Here is a 16504-nt window from a genome sequence, read left to right as displayed (position 1 = left end):
TGCACTGAATTAAAACCAGCCCAGACCGTGAAATGAAGGGGGAAAAAATCTATTTTGCCACCCCCTCGTAGAGTGCAACCTTTAGAAAGGGATTACTTCCATTACATTTTCATCAGGGACTGGCAAAGAAAAGTATATCATGTTATTACAGAGCCTGGAAATGTAATGACTTCCAGGTTGCTAAGCAACGCTCAATGTTAAAGGCCCCAGTATCTGTGATCTCTAGAGACACTCTCAAATTTCATTAAAACCTGCTCATAACCATTACCAAAGGGTCCATGTGGAGTTTATAAATAGGCTTCGTTTCTTAACATAATAATGAAGGAATAAAAAATTTAAAAAGTGGCATCAAAACTTTTGTGGTACTTAAAAACCAAATATTTTGGACACTCAATTAGCAAAATCTATAGTTTCTAAGGGTATTTCATAGAAAGAAAGCAAGTACCACCCATTTATAGTGAATAAAAGTGTTTATTCTCTTGAAAAAAAAAAGGTGCTGTGAGACCTCCTCTGAAGAAGGGATAAATACGTTGTGTGTGTAAATCGGGAAGGGAGCCCAGTTGGCTGTCGCATCCACAGTTCTGGAATTCCAAGTCACTTGAAATGATAGTCCAATCATTATTTCCTTCAAGGAGGGTCATGACAGTGGAAAAGCAGGAGGCTGCAGGAAATAATTCTGAGCAATACTTTCAAACTATATTTCCTTTAGCAATGGTGTTGGAAAAAGCCAGTCCCTGAAACAGAAAAAGTTATGGTGGATCAACAACGATCCTGTGTGCATCCCCAGGATGGTCTAGGATGTCTCTGGCTTGACTCCCTGAGATGTTGATGAGACCTGGTTCCTCGGCACCAAGAGAACAGCACCTGCTGCTCTTCCCTGCTGCAGTTCTCTGCGCAGCCCTCGGCTCCCGGCTCACTCCCCTGGTCTTCACCAACAGTTGCTAATACCCATGTCCACTGAGAGGGTCCTTCTAGCAGTACTTTCATTTCTCCTCCGGTGACAGCCACTCTTCAGACACTCACTTCTGGGGTCTTACCCTAGACCTGGTCATTACCATCAACTGGCCGCCCTCCAGAATCCAAGTCAAGCAGCCCACGTTCCAATTGCCACTTCCCACAGCTCCGCTCTCCCAGCCAGGCCTCTCAGACTTGGGATTCCAGAGCTGTACATGTGACAGCCATCTAGGAGGTCCGACGGGCATCTCCGCATTCGGGGCCAGGCCTCTCGGACTTGGGATTCCAGAGCTGTACATGCGACAGCCATCTAGGAGGTCCGACGGGCATCTCCGCATTCGGGGCCAGGCCTCTCAGACTTGGGATTCCAGAGCTGTACATGCGACAGCCATCTAGGAGGTCCGACCGGCACGGCACCTCAAACACAACACGTCCAACAGAAAGCGAGAAAGATCCCGAATCCAGCCTCGCCCTCCGTCTGACACAGAGTGGCTGCCCAGCGCCCAGCTACCCCATTTGCTCTCTGAAGGCTCGTCTTCGCCCGAAGAAACCCAGCGACAGAGCATCTCCGTTCTCCCGGTGGGAAGAGAAGGACCAGGGGACCTGCATGAGTGTCTGAAAGAGAAGGGGTTGTGAGCACAGCGAGACTTGCTGGGAGCCCACGGGGCGAGGGTCTCCAGGGGCTGGATGTTCAGAATAATCCTTCATGCTTCATCTTCTGAGAGCGACCTGGACCGCAGCCCTGCCGCACTGGGAGGCGGGAATCGGCGACACCAGCTGGTTACCATCACCTCCCGTGGACCACCTGTCTGCTTTCGGAGTCGCCAGGGGTATGTGCCTAAGCCAGTTCCCCAGGTCACGTCGGTGGAGGCCTCTGTGTGGCCGGTGCGGTGGCTCAGCAAGCCAGCTTCAGCTGAAGGGCAGGGAGCTGATCCCTGCTCACCGCTCCAGGAAAACGCCCACGACGGTGAGTTTCGGGGAGGGGGGGGGGGAGCACCTTGCAGGATTTCCGGCACATTGTTAAAGCGAGAACACAAGCTGTAGTTATAGGGCCTCCCAACTTCCTGGTACATGACAAAGGACAATTAAATTCTCGGGATGTTCTAAATACACACTAAGGAAGACCACCCTGGGGCAGAACATCGCCCAGCTCCGCTAGCACAAGGTAAACATCCTACTTCTTTCATCTGTTAGCCAACACTGTGGTTCTAGAAAGAAACTGTCACAAAATCGGGACTTGAAACAGGTATTTCAAGAATGGTGGTTACCAGGGGCTGGGGGGAGAAGGGGAGGACCAGTTATTGCTTAAAGGGTAGAGTTGCACTAGGGATGCGCGAGTTCTGTGCCTGGACGGTGGCCATGGTTGCACAAGGTTAATGCCCCCAACTGTACAATGAAAAGTGGGTAAAATGGTAAATCTTATATGTATTTTTACCACAATCTCAAAAGAAAGACAAGCAGCACCAGAAACTACTTGTTTTTCCATAAACAGGTACAAAGTCACTAAGATCCCATTTTTCTACCTGGTCCTTTATGGGGCAGGTCAGACACTAGAAGGAATCATTTCAGGCAGTAAAATAAACTAAAAGATGGTGTAGTCTGGTTACTCTGACCACGCTGGGATCTAATGTGTTTGTTGCATGATTAATTTGACCAGTGTTTTAGAAAATGGTGTAATTTATTTCCAAAGACTGGTCCACAATCTCCTACCCGCAATTCTGAAAAGCTCTGAAACTCAAACTTTTTCCCATAAGTTTGGATCACAGACGTATTTGGTGGCAAACCTGACCTGAGCCCCCAGGGGGCCATGGAGAGTCTCTATCTACCCACTTGCTGTGACAGTCACACGTTTTGCTGCAGAAATATTACCATGCTCAACAGGGCACTGCCCCAAGGCCTCCACCTGCATGGGGGTCGAATCACATGTAGTGTAAGCATCAAAAAGATTGGAAAATCACGAATTCCCAGACAAATCTGGTTCTAAACATTTCGAAGAAGAGGCGGTGGGTCTCTACAAAAATAATCATATCAGGTATTAGATCAGTATTTCCCAAGCTTTGTCATTTTCTACCAAATTCACAGTTTCGTCACATCTACATACCACTTGTGCTATTAGATTCCCTAGTACTTGTCTTCATGTTGACTCAGCTTTTTTATTTGAAAAAAATTATAATGCTAAAGAAAACATTTTATCTCTACTGGAAAAGCTGAGTTTTGGAAAGGTCTACCCTGTGCTAAAAAGGAGACTCTGTAGAAGCCCAGAGGTGTTAGAGACACAGGAGTACCAAGCTGAGAAAAGACTACGAAAATTGAAAGTTCCTGCCTATGTGGCTCAGTGTCACCTAGGGCTAGGCTGGTGCACAACCTCCTGACTACTGTCCCCAGAAGGATTCACCCTACACTTTGAGTCACCTAGACCATGCCAACCCTCTGTTTCTCAGGCAATGGCTCTGCTGAGAGGCAAGTCTTGTTGGGGGTGGAGGGACCCGGCTGTATAAAAGCACAATGTAGCTGTGAGGAGGGTAAATCTCTGTGCCTCACTCCTAGTTCTGTCACCCATAATCCACCATGTAGATTTAACTGGGCCATGAGCTGCCGCTGCCGTCTATTTGTCAAATCGGCACAGAAGTTATCCTGAGTACAACCCCCTGGCACATCCAGAGCTCCACTTGCCCAAGGCCTCCTCTGGATGACTGTATCTAGAAGCCAACAGACTGACAAACCAGCACGTTAGCCAGACCACAGGACCCCCTCCTTCATTATCGTCAACAACAGCGACTGCAGAGAAAGGCCTCCAAGCCCAGAAGGATAAGATTTACTGCGAAAAGGAAGTAAGTCGGTCCTCAAAAGTACCTTCGAATCAACATCAGCTATACATAGTTTATAAAAATAAAGTAAACGGGACAAAAGCGGAAGCATTTCTGTAGAGTACTGAGAGTTAGAAAGTCTCCACTTTGCAACTATGACACATTTAAAATTATTAAGTACACATGGATTTAAGGGTGATCGAAATTCACATTACCAGTGAGGGGCAAACAGACATCACGAGCCTCTAGATGTGCTGACTCGAGAAAGGCAATATCCCTTCTGGAGTTTTCCTGCACCTGACAGACAACATCAGACAGACACAGACTGACAGCAATTCTACAAAATACCCAGCCCGAGTTCTTCAAGATGTGATGAAAGACAAGCAAAGGTTGTAGGACTCTTCCAAACTGGAGACACGTCTACTGAAATACGTGACCCTGGCCTGGGTCCTCCGCCGGAAGACAAAAGCTACAAAGGGCACGATCGGCGCAGTTGACAGAACTGGAACACGGAGGGCAGGTGAGTAAAATAATTGTGTCAGGTTAAACTTCCTGATTCTGATTACAGCGGCCAAGGGGAAACATCGACCCTGTTAGTCAGTTCACACCCACGTATCAAGGGGCGGGAGCGCGATGTTCTCCAGCTCGCCAAGCGTTCGGAGAAGATACCGCAGGCAGAACCTGGCACACGGTGACTACAGGCGACCGTGGGAGAGGGGACAGTGGGAGAGGGGACCGGGAGCCCTTTTACCGAAACAAGGTGAAGACGAGCTCTCCCTGCCCGCCGGCCTCCTGGCGGACTCACCAGCCTCCGGAGAATCCTCAGCAGAAGCTTCTGCTCCTTCGGGTCCTCCTTGGATGTCAGTAAGTGAGCGAAGTTCTCCGCATTTTCAGGAGACAGGCTGTCTGGGTTTTCTCCTCCGTAGAGCTGGACCAGTATAGACAGACACTTGGATGAAACCTCAAAAACTTCAGGGTCCTCGGCAGGAAGCTGAAAACGAACATATGGGACGACTTAAGCTCTGACAAAGACGGTGCCGGCGGCCCTCGAGAACTACAGGAAAATGTGCCTAACGGGGAAAACGTCAGTCTGAGCACAAGGTTTGACTAATTCATTGGTGCTTTTTTTTTTTAATGGATCTTTTTCAAAATTCCTACAGTAACTCAAAGAAAGTTAACAGCACAAAATCAGGAGAAAGTCCTACAGTCCTTTCTTTACTCCACAGTAAACAAGCAGAGGACCAACAGAGGTTTTATATACATATATTCGTGTGTGAGTGTGAGTATCTATGAGTGTGAACACAGTATGAATTTTCTGAGGCATGTCCCTTATAGTCTCGCTTACTATTAACTTGTTTAGAAAAATTCACTTCCTAGGCAATAGTAAGGAGCACTTAGAGCTTATCCTTGTCCAAATCATTATTGACAAAATGGGGGGGAGAAAGCATTGTTTTTGTATGTAATTAAAAGGTTTTTAAAAAGTGGTTGATAGACATAAGTATAAAATCTGAAACTTCTCAGAGCAAACGCAGGCAAACCTTCTTGACCTTGGGCGAGGAAAGATTTCTTAGCTATAACTGCAAAAATACAATGTACAAGGGGGGGGGAGGTAAAATGGGCTTCATCTAAATTAACAAACTTCTCTTTGAAGGACTGTGTAGTTCATAAAATGCTCAAAGACAGATATTGCCACCACCACCACCCCTATCTCCAAGGGTCCCTTTAATGGAGACCATGAAAAAGTGTCCTGTCAGACCCCAAAACTGGAACATGTTGCTTGCCCCAAGTCACTGTCTCCCCTCCACATGCCCCACTTTCTGGGTGATGTACATCATCTGATTCTATGTCCATTTCTGTCCAGCAGCCAGGACTCTCAAGGCCAAAACCACGGCCCTACTTTCATAATTATATTAGACTCCACATTTATACTGAACCTCACCCTATCCTATCTTCACTGACTTACTTGAGTTTTCCCTTTTCTATGGGATTGCTAGACTGGGGGTGGGGGGCATCTAATTAAGTCTGAATTTCAGATAAATGATGAATCTTTTTAGGGTAAGTATGTCCATTTGACATCTTGTATTTTATCTGTCAACCCTAACTTTATTGTAAACATTCTTATTATAACCAAATCCAGTGTTTTGTGGGCAAGATGAGGTCATAAACACACATTTATACTCCTACAACTTGGAAATATCTCAAAGTAAACTCATAGCTGAATTTTAAAAACTGTCTTAAAACAATTTAAAGTCACATTTGTACTCTGTTTACTTTCCTTTGTTCAATCTACACAATACAATGCGTTTTAAAATCTTTCTCCTTTTACATTTCATTTTTGTCAAATTGCCTGGTGCAGTGTTTTCTCAGAAATTATACAGGAATATTTAATGACAGAGAAGAGAATATATTAACCAAGAAAAAACCCCCACCACTTAATAATACATTCTTTTCCACCCTTTTTATGCTGAGAGCGCCTGAGAAATGACCGCCCTGTGTTGTTAGGACATCTTTAACGAGAATTCACAACAGGCCATCAAGCCTTGCTCCTCTGCATTTTAATATATCAGTCACTCCTGCCCAAGCCAGCTGAAGACGCAGCAGAAAGTATCAAGCGGATGAGTGGCAGCAATTCCAGGTGACATCGCCCACGGAAACACGGCTGCCCGCAGCCCTGACACTGCCCCTCTCCCTGGATGCTCGACGGCGCCTCTGACCCCCAGGCACGTGACGTTGCTAACGTGGAAACTCAGAGGGAAGAAACCTTGCCGCGGCCACTGCCGACTTAGCTGTAAGTCTATAAATCACGGACCAGAGTGCCAGGGTTTAGAAAAAAGAAAAACCTGAAAACAAGCTGAAAGTCACAGGCAGGTGAAATCAGCCTTGGCTTCCGGGCTCCCTGCACTGCCCCGGCTTCCATCACAAGCTTCCCGCTTTCCTGTCAGCCACTACAGGGCGGGACAGCCCAGCTCGTGTGTAAAGATCACGCACGGGAACCACAGCCAGCGAGTACAGAAGGCTGAGGCGGAGCTGCGGGAGCCGGGGCGGGGGCCACGCGGCAGCGCTGCTAGGCCGCCGGGTTTGCGCGAGAGCTGGGCCTGCCCTTGCTCGGGCTTTCCGCCGGGACATTCGGCCGAGCCTGTTGCCGTCGGATGAGAGGGCGACGCTGGAGACGGCCACCCGAGAAGCCCCCGAAGTTCCACTCTGCCTCCCCCTGCGCCCCTCACCACCTCTCTTCCCTCCACACAGGAGCCCCGGGGATCCTTTCGGAAAACTTCCATCAGATGCTGTCGCTTCCTGCTCAAACCCTCCCCCGGCTGGTTCTCGCTGCCTCTAGGGGACAGTCCGAGGCCGGAGGGCGGCAAGAGGACAGCCTGCAGGCGCTCGGGCAGATCTCGCGCTCAGGCCACCGCCGGCTCAGCTGTCGGCAGGGCGACCTCACAGCTAAGGGCCACGGCGTGGAGTTCAGGGGACAGGTCACGGCTAACCACGCCCGTCTGGAGATCCTCCGAGGGTGGACATCGCAGAGAGCAAGGAGCTGAGCGTTCCTTGGGGGGGGGGGGGGGGCAGCCCAGCCCCCTGCTCGGGTGCAGCTTTTGGGCAGCTTCCCTTGGGGCAGCCTCACCCTCGCTTCCACCACCCCCTCCTCCGAAAATTCAGGAATGCTCCTCCGGGGTGGTGTTTTCTCCTCAGCCTCCAACTCTTTAGAGAAAAGCCCTGGCATCGTTTTGGGGGCACATACAAGGCTACTGGGTCTTCTGCGTGTGGAAGCTGCAGAAGAGCTGAGCTGTTCCTTACAGACTCTGACAGTGGCCCAACTGGTGTTTGGGGCCCGGCCGCCTCTGCCTGTGGGATCCTTCTGCGGCTTCCCTCTGGCCTCCAGAAATGCTGGACTTTTCCTGTATTACTCCTACTTCCCTTCGTCCCCACAGTCACAAGTCTGTGCCTTCCTGAGTTCCAGATTTTCCTTTAAAGGCAGCTTGTGAGAAGGAGTGAGTGCGGGATGAAGGACAGTGGAGAGAGGCCCTTCCCGCTCAGGAGCCTCTGGGCAAATCTATACGATCATTTAAATGAACTAAGAAAGTGCGGATGGGACAATAAAACCTGCTTTTAATCCGAGTATTAATTCGGGAGGAATCTGTACTTTTAAGTCTCACCACCCGCAGGCCCCTGGCACGTCCCTCCATTTACTGAGGTCACCCTTGACGTCTTTCAAAATGTTTGACAGTTACCATCATGACTCGCATCTTCCTGTTACCGTTAGGTTTGGTCCTTTTTTACGGCGTGGCTTTAGTCACGTCTATAAAAGGATCCCCCCCCCCGTTTCTATTTCTATCAGATTAATGCCAGTATAAAAAAAAAACAAAAACCTATTGGTTTCTGTGTATTATATGTGACGAACTTACTGAAATTTGCTTTTTACTTTCAACAAGTTCTTTTTTTAATCCTCATGTGAGGATATTTTTTCCGTTGCTTTTTGGCTGGGGGCTGGAGGGGGAGAGACACATTGATGTGAGAAAGAAACATCGATTGGTAGCCTCCCGCACGTGCCATGACCAGGGTGAACCTGCAACCAAGGTATGTGCCTTTAGCCACTATCGAACCCAGGACCCTTCAGTCCACAGGCCAACTCTCTGACCACTGAGCCAAACTGGCCAGGGCCAACAATTTTTTCATTTTAATCTCTTATCTAGATATGAAAATTTTATCAAGTGCGAGTAGTGATCATTTTTAGACTTAATTTTTTTCTTACCTTACAGCATTATCTATAACATACCACCACCCATTGTAGCTGACGTTAGTGGTAGCAGAAGGGAGTCCTCTTTTCTCCATTTTAGTAAAAATGCTTTCAGTGTTTATTTTAAATGTTTACTATTCATTTCTAGGGAATAACTTTCAAAGGTTTGGAAGATTCACTCTATCGTAAATGAAGTTTTAAAAAATTAAGAATGGCCAGTGGAACTTTTAGCATTATTATGACTGTGTTTTTACTCCTTCAATTTCTTAAAAGTATTAAATTACACTTCTCCAGTGCCTGACCTATTCCTAAATTCCTGGGTCAAACCCTAGGAGTCACATCGGTCCTTTAATGTATTACTAGAGTTGATTTACTTTTTTTTTTAATTTCCTGCCTATATTCATAAGTAAAAGTGATCGTCAATTGTTCCATATTATTTTAAAGTAGGTAATGGCTTTAGACTTACTATAGCTTCATGACGATGAGCTTTCTATCTTTTTCTGTTCTCTGATGTGTTTAAATAGTTGTCTAGTCTTTGAAAATTTAGAACTCACATGTAAAACCACTTAGTCCTGCACTATTTTAATGACAGATCTTGTAGATGCAAAATATCACATTGTGACAATCCAGGTATCTGACACCCTTTTTTATGACAAGGTTCCTTCTTTTGATAGCAACCAATGGAATCCTTGCATTTACCCTTCAAACCGGCAGCCCCTCTAACTGGCTGTGGAAGAAACCTTAGAATAAAAGAGGGAAACGTTTCTTCTTCCCCTGCAACTGCAGCAAAGCAGATTCCATTCTGTATCCTACAATCGTCCTTGAGAATGTCATTTCTAATAAGGCCAATGCGCGAGACATCTAGAAGGCGGAGAGGGTGGCCATGTCCTGCGTAAACAACGTTCAGCTTTCCAAACAAACGATTCTGATCGGGAACCTTACGTAACAAAGTTCGCCTTGGAGAGGATGCTGATATTGACGCCTTTCACTTTCTAGAAGGTGCACACGCTTCAGGGTTTCTGGGCTGGCCTGGCACTTCCCTCTTCCACCTGCACGTGGTGGAAACAAATTAGACCTTGTGCGTCTTATTAAATAAAGGGGCTGAGACACATCATTGGATGATCAAATTTTAACTTCTGAAGTGTGTTATCTTGATCTATTCTGATACCAATTTTGGTCAGTTATGATTTTCTATAAAAGCATCTCCTCTGTATTTCCAAGGCTAGTGCCTGTTATACTTATTTCACCTCTGAGTGGCTGCTTGTATTTCCTTTTCTCTCCCCTAATGTGGGAGCCACAGATTCCAAATTAAAACAGTGAGTTGTCATCTTTACCTGACAAATGGATAAAAAATGTGTAAGACTCAGAAGGTGCAGTGCTGGTGAAGATGTGGAAAAACAAGGACATTTATACACCTTTAATTTGACTATAATCTGCTAAAATCTTTTGGGAGGTTATATGGTAGTTAATGTTTATTAAAAGTTGAGAAGCACCTTTCAATCCAGGCTTCTCACTCGTGGGTACGTATCTGACCAAAGGAAATGCAGAAGCAGCTAAAACCAAAATGTCTACTGTATCGTGCTTGTGACAGCAAATAAGGGGAAACCACCTGAACGGCCACCCACCGGGAAATGTTTGCGTGAATGACAGGACACAGACACTATAAAATACTATGCAGCCGTTAAAGAGAGGAAGATCGATGTATAAGTAAAGCTGTCCATTATATTGAGATAAGTAAAAAAGAAAAGTGACAAAATACCTATTCTCTGGTCCTGTTTTTAGAAAGGGAAGCACAAACAATAAAAAGAAAGTCAATGACACCAGCGTGATCATACGCAGGGTGAAAAGGCGGCAAGGACACGCCAAAAGGAACGGTGGCCACACTGGGGGCCGAGCCACGGTGAGGGCAGGAGGGGCAGCTTCAGTTTTACTTTAATCACTTCTAAACTGTTTCAATTCTTATGAAGTGCTTATGGCACCTTCTGTAATTCAAATACATGAAATGACTCTGCCTTCCTTACCCCGAACATTTTTAAAGGGGGGAACTCCCTCTGCAGTAACCCTCATGTATCAACGTATGGCAAATGCAAGATCTGCCAATGACGACGGAGAAGCGTGAAGGGCCAAGGCTGCCTTTAACAGCTCCAACAACAGACCCTCGTGATTGCTCATGACTGTCAAACAATGAACAAAGAAACCTGGAGACGTTACCCTTTGGGTCTAAGATTCAAAAACGTATTACAGAGTTACACAGAATTCTTAAAATTACCGTTTACTGAATCTGGGCTACTGAAAAAATACATGAAGTTTTCTCCATACTAAAATAATCCCTTTCTGAAGAGCTCCTCTCTAAATAACATAGGTTTGAGGTAGAAAATGCACCCCAAAGGGGAAAAGAATATGAGATAATACACTTATTCCTAAAAATGGGTATTTCCATGAAAAGAATAGATATTTAAAATAAAATCGCAAGGCTATTAAAATTTTAAAACCACTTCATAACAGTAAGAATTTATCGAACCAGGCAATTTTTTACAACCGGAAAGAAAAGTCTATCTAAAATTGGTTAAACATAGGTATGGCTTTATTCCCTAGATATTTAGCATGAATTCCGTAAGGTCGTCTTATATTTATAAATCAATGGTTCATTTATTGAAAGAAACTGGTCAGGAATTAAAATTAAAAGGAGAATGTGTGTCTTAAGTTTTACCCTGTAGGACGTTTCTGCCCCAAATCACCTTTAGCGAGAGCTCGGCCCTGTGCACCTTGCTGATCCGCAGGGCTCTGCAGGAGACTCAACCACGGGGCCTGAGTGGCAGTTTTCCCACCAATAGAGCTAACGTTAGGCCACTAATTTCAGAGCTCCGATGAAACTGTTGGAAACACCCCTGGGATCATTATTTCAGCACATTAATGAGGCTGTTCACAAAGTGACTTTATTACAGTGAGACAGATGTTTATTAGATCAGTAATATGATTATAGAACATACTGGATGGGAAGGGCCTCGGGGAGCTGTAGACAGGATTATTTTGCAGGCATTAGACGAAACAAAAAAGCCAAACATCGTTACCAAAACTGCTAGCCTCACTGCATCCCAGTTATGGGTAAATATCCACACTATTAAATATTCACATTATTTTCTGTTTCAAAAATGATGCGTAGGAATGCTTTCTAAGTTTACATGAAATTAAAGGACTTTTTCCAGCGTGGCCAAAATAAAACAAAGTATTTGGAGAAAAAAATGTAAAGTACTATAAATGGTGCAGAACCATTAAAAACTCAGAAGGGAGCTACTCTGCCTCCAAATCAGGATGGCCTACCAATTCTTCACTTTTACCTCTTGATATTATGTACATTACGTCCAAGAATGAAAATATGTTCCTTTACTTTATTATTGTTTTATATTTCAGCATTTTATATTTGCCCAGGGTTAATGGTGGAAGTGTTTTAGTTTGAATCAATTTTTAAACAATAATCTACAGGGAAATGAATTTTGGTTCCTAAATATTCTATTTATTTTCCTGCAGTGATAAACTGAGAAAAAAAGATCACTGGGTCAAACACTAGATTTTCTGTATTTGCAGTGTTTCTGCATCATGGGTTTTGTAATTTCCTCGGTCCCCCCATTCCAAACGGCTTTGGGGTGTCCTTTATATGAAATGGGCGTGCCCCATTTTGCCTAAAGTGTATCTTTAATTATGAGCTAAACCCCAATTATAAAAAAAAAGTTGTGTGTCTAAAACTTTACCCCTCAATTCACACTGACAAAAAAGAAACAGGAATAGCTAAACCGAACAACTCATACTTAGATTTCCTTCCGCTGCGTGGGAAAGCGGCCAGTCCCACAGGCATGTCCCTGACGGTAGGATGAGCCCGGGAAACGAATTCCACATGCGCGTCTTTAGTGACGTCACGCTACTGCTCCCGAAGACGGCTTAATCCCGCAGACAGAAACGATGGAAACCCAACTACTAATGACCCTCGGGAATCCAAGGCGAACATAAAAATACCTATGAGAAGACACACACAAGTGTCCAAGCCCAAGTAATGCTGCGCCAATGTCTAAGCAGCATCCCGATGAGGTCGGACCCATCGAGGCTGACGTTCCTTTATTGGTGTCACCAGATCGCGGAGGCATGACCCCAAGTCAGTCAAAGACTGCCAAATAAAGTTCCACCTGAGAATAAAGTGTAACTTTGCACGAAATACCAGTACGACTACTTTCAGCCCAAGTGATACTTTAAAAGCAGGAAAACAGAACTGCATGCTTTCCTTAAGCAAATTTTTGGTCGATACTTTTTAAAATCATGGTACCACTTCAAACTGATTTTTCACTATCTCTAGAGTGAATTTTAAAGCGACAGCGCTTGAAGGGGCCAGCACAGATGTTCTAGTCCAACCGCTGGCTTGCAGGCAGGGAACAGTCATTTTAACTCCCGGTGAATCTTTGGAACGAACTGGATGGAAAGGTGCCCGCAGGAGATTAGGACGTGTCAGTGGCCATCTGCTTCAGATGGGGGGCCAGGCTCTTTGACCAAGGTTGTGGGTTCGATCTCCAGTCGGGGCACATACAAGAAGCAGCCCAATGATGCATAAATAAGTGGAGCAACAAATCGATGTTTCTTCTCCCTCTCTCCCTCCCTCCCTCTCCATCTCCCCCTCTGTGTGTGTGTGTGTGTGTGTGTAATTGATCAATTTTTTAAAAATTAAAAAACAATCTCTCACAAATTTGAAAATACCTATTTTAACTGAGGGAGCAGGAGGCTGTTGCATAATTTCTTACAGGAACTATCTGTTACAAAACGTATCCAGGATATATACAGCCTGGCTTCCCAGTTTCTCCTCTCAAGAAATAAAATATTTAGGTCAAACAATTACCTTGCTTTATCTTTTCTCCAGGAGACACGGTCAACCTGTTATGTCCTTCAAATGCCATATCTTATACCATGGTTCCCAACTGAGGGTTCAAGGATCCCGCTGAAACTGTGACTTGTGTGCAGAATTTGGAATGTAAGTGATTCTGGGCATTTTTCTGGGAAGAGGGTCTGGAATCACCCGACTCTCAAAGCCGTTCACACTTAGAACGGACTAAGAATCGCTGTCTCATCCTTACCTTTCACTACGATTCTTCTGGTGTGCAGTATAAATATAGGTCATAAATTATGGGTTGACGGGTGTCATCTCCTAAGGATGAGTATGTTTACTTTCGTTTCTGGAAAGAACCTCAAAAGCTAACAAGTTCATTCACCTGCCTTCAGGCAAAATGCTTCCAAAATTATCGGAGGCAGATGAACAGGGAAAGTCTGTTTATTTTCCCCTCTGGGAGTGAAATTCTAGCAGCTTCCTTGGTAACCTATTACATTTTTTAACAACCGCTATAAAATTTATCTTTGGCCTGTATGTGCTCTAGTTTAGATCCGCAATAGCCATATTACTTTTATTTTACTTTATACACAGCTATAAACGTGTTCATCTTTTCCAGAGGAGATGCGTTGCAAAAGTCTTGATGTGGCCCTTCTTAACCCTAATGAGTGCGGTGATAGACGCGTAGGTGCACCGCCCAGCTCACACGCGTCAGGCACACAGTGGGCCAATACGTTAGAACACGAGTGTGATCGAGTTACTAATACCATGAGCGCGGAGTCCCGAGAAGCTGGGGAAATCGCTCAGACAATACGCTGCAGGGAAGAGGCTCCCTGGCCGTGTCTGGCAGCCGCACTGTCGCTCAGAAGTGCGGGTGGGATGGCATTTGGTTGGAGATCTGACCTAACTATGGGCCCAGAGCATGTGTCCCTCAGCAGCCTTCACCCTCACCTGGCCTGTCGGAAGTCTTGTCACCCGCCCCACTGGGTACCGTGCCTTCCAGGCTTCTCACATGCACTGGCATCCCAACTCTTCCGTCTGCCTGCCTCTTGCTCTGTCAGGGACATGGCAGTTCTGGGGATTTGGGGTTGTCCCCTCCATCACTGTGAGCCCACTGCCACATTTATTTTGGGGACTGGTTCTACTCTACATGTGTTACTATTTCATAAAAGCCAGTACTGACCCATCCCCCTCCTTTTTCTTTCTCAGTTGACCCACACCTTTATTTGATGAATACAATTAAGTCTCCAGAATTATCCACCCAACTGCACTTGCCTTCCTATGAGCCAGGGGGTGGTCGAGGGGAAATCCCGGCAGCCTTGGGAGAGCGGGAGAGCTGTCCGCCTCTGTGGAGGGGGAGGCCGCAAGCGACACAATCCCTCCGGTACCCTGCACCCGTAGTTCTTGGATCCCCAAATCTGGGGAGGTCTTCAGGGGAGCTTGTGGAATGTCACCCACTCTGACTGCTCTGTCCGTGGGTGGGAGCCATGTGTCTATGCGGCGAGTCCTCTAAGTTGGTCCAACCTCCAAGCTCCTGCTGGGTTCCTTTCCCATATTCGGTGGTCTCGAGTAGTCCCACCTGTTTTCATCTAATTTCACTTATTTCACCCTGTTTCTGTGGAGGCTGGGGGGGGGGGGCACACTCTAGGTCCGTGTCTCCACTTCTCCATTCCTGGGGAGCCCTGCATGCCAAGCATAACTCTAAAACACTGCTTTGAAAGAGAAATGATCCCCATAACGAATTTTTTCCCTTCCTGGAATTCACTTCTTGCTTTTTTGTGTGTTTTTTTCCACCTCACAGTCATTAAGAAGGATCCGAGATTCTACCTTATTTACACAGCTAAGCCACCTGGTTTTTAAATAAAGTAGAAATTTAGTCATTTCAAGACAAACGATCTTCTGAAATTCCTTCTGGCTCTAGTTTTGAAAGGAATTAAAATAGCATGAAATCCAAATAAAATTACTTCAGCCTCGGCAGTGTTCGGAGACACACACGAACAGGTGAGCTCTTACCAGCGGGATGAGCAGGCTGACGAGGTCTGTCAGAGGCTTGCTGAGCAGCAGCAGGTCCTCCGCCGCCTGCGTGTCCCCTCCTGAACCAGACTTCTGCGCCTTGAGTGGGGGGGAAGAAAAAAGGGGGTTTTGGAGATTAGTCAGCTTGGCCCTGGGAGACACCTCCCCTCGGCCGAGCAGAGGAAGACGGCTGAGGAAGCATCCCACCTCAGCCCCCGGAGAGAAGCTGTGCTTTGTTACAATGTGACAGTGCACACACTGCCGCCGCCAGCTCGGCCACAGAGGCAGACCAGGTGGTCCACAGGAAAAGCGGTGACAAGGGCTGTCACCGGAGAAGTGAGGGTGACTTTCACAGGCTGCGGTGGACAAGCACTTCCTTTCCAACCAGCCTGGAACGAGGTGCTCTTACCCCCACTGTTTAGGTGAGAAGACTGAGGTTCAGAGAAGTAGTTCATGTGAAGTCCCACATATAATGGGTGACAAAGCTGGAGGATGGACCAAGGCTATATGACTCCACATCGCACGCGCACCGCCCCTGGGCATTTTTCTGCACGTTCGATAACGCACACCCAGCACATCCTACTATGACTTCCTTCTCTGTATGCGCATGCGTGCACAAACGACATCTAGAATATGTGTCCAATGTACTACTGCATGAAAAAGTCTTCAGATAAGGTCTACATGGCTTAGAAAGTAAAGGCTTCAACTGAAATTAAAATAAGAAATGAGGAGTGCCTTTAATTCTAAGTGGGCCTTCTTCCGGGAGTTTTACAGAGCTGTCTAATTCCAGAGATTTCTAACAGAGATGAATAATTTCACACTGGAAAAGGCACTGGTTATTTATCGTGTTTGCTACAGAATATGCACATCTCACTCACACACTTCCTCTCGGTTTTTAATTTCACTCAGAGGAAACAAAAGCGCTCTTAGGTAATGACCTTTGCCAGAGCCGTTACAGCAGGCTGCAGGCTGCCTCACCTTAGGTCATGAACCTGGGCTCCAGGGCCCTTCTCATAAATGCCAAGTTCCCTTCTTCACCTCAGGCCGATGGACAGAATTTTAGTTGCCTGCTTTCTTCGGTTCAGAAGAACTTGATTGAAAAATCAGATGCCTGCCTTTTAACAACTTGCG

The 16504-nt window shown here is 46.1% G+C and overlaps 1 protein-coding gene across 1 annotated transcript in view; it reads right to left on the bottom strand.

The window, feature by feature from the left end:
- The window catches only part of ULK4 (unc-51 like kinase 4), a 177535-nt gene that overhangs the window by 36502 nt on the left and 124529 nt on the right, over window positions 1-16504 (bottom strand). Inside the window, exons 34-35 of the mRNA XM_016196088.2 lie at window positions 15374-15472; window positions 4567-4752 (exon numbers count right to left, since the gene is read on the bottom strand). Coding sequence (XP_016051574.2) covers window positions 4567-4752; window positions 15374-15472 — 285 coding nt within the window. The remainder of the gene's footprint in view (window positions 1-4566; window positions 4753-15373; window positions 15473-16504) is intronic.

The sequence above is a fragment of the Miniopterus natalensis genome, chromosome 15 (genome assembly GCF_054644295.1).
Source record: "Miniopterus natalensis isolate mMinNat1 chromosome 15, mMinNat1.hap1, whole genome shotgun sequence".
Classification (NCBI taxonomy): domain Eukaryota; kingdom Metazoa; phylum Chordata; class Mammalia; order Chiroptera; family Miniopteridae; genus Miniopterus; species Miniopterus natalensis.
Note: the sequence above shows the minus strand (reverse complement) of the source record. Positions and strands in the feature narration are given on the sequence as shown.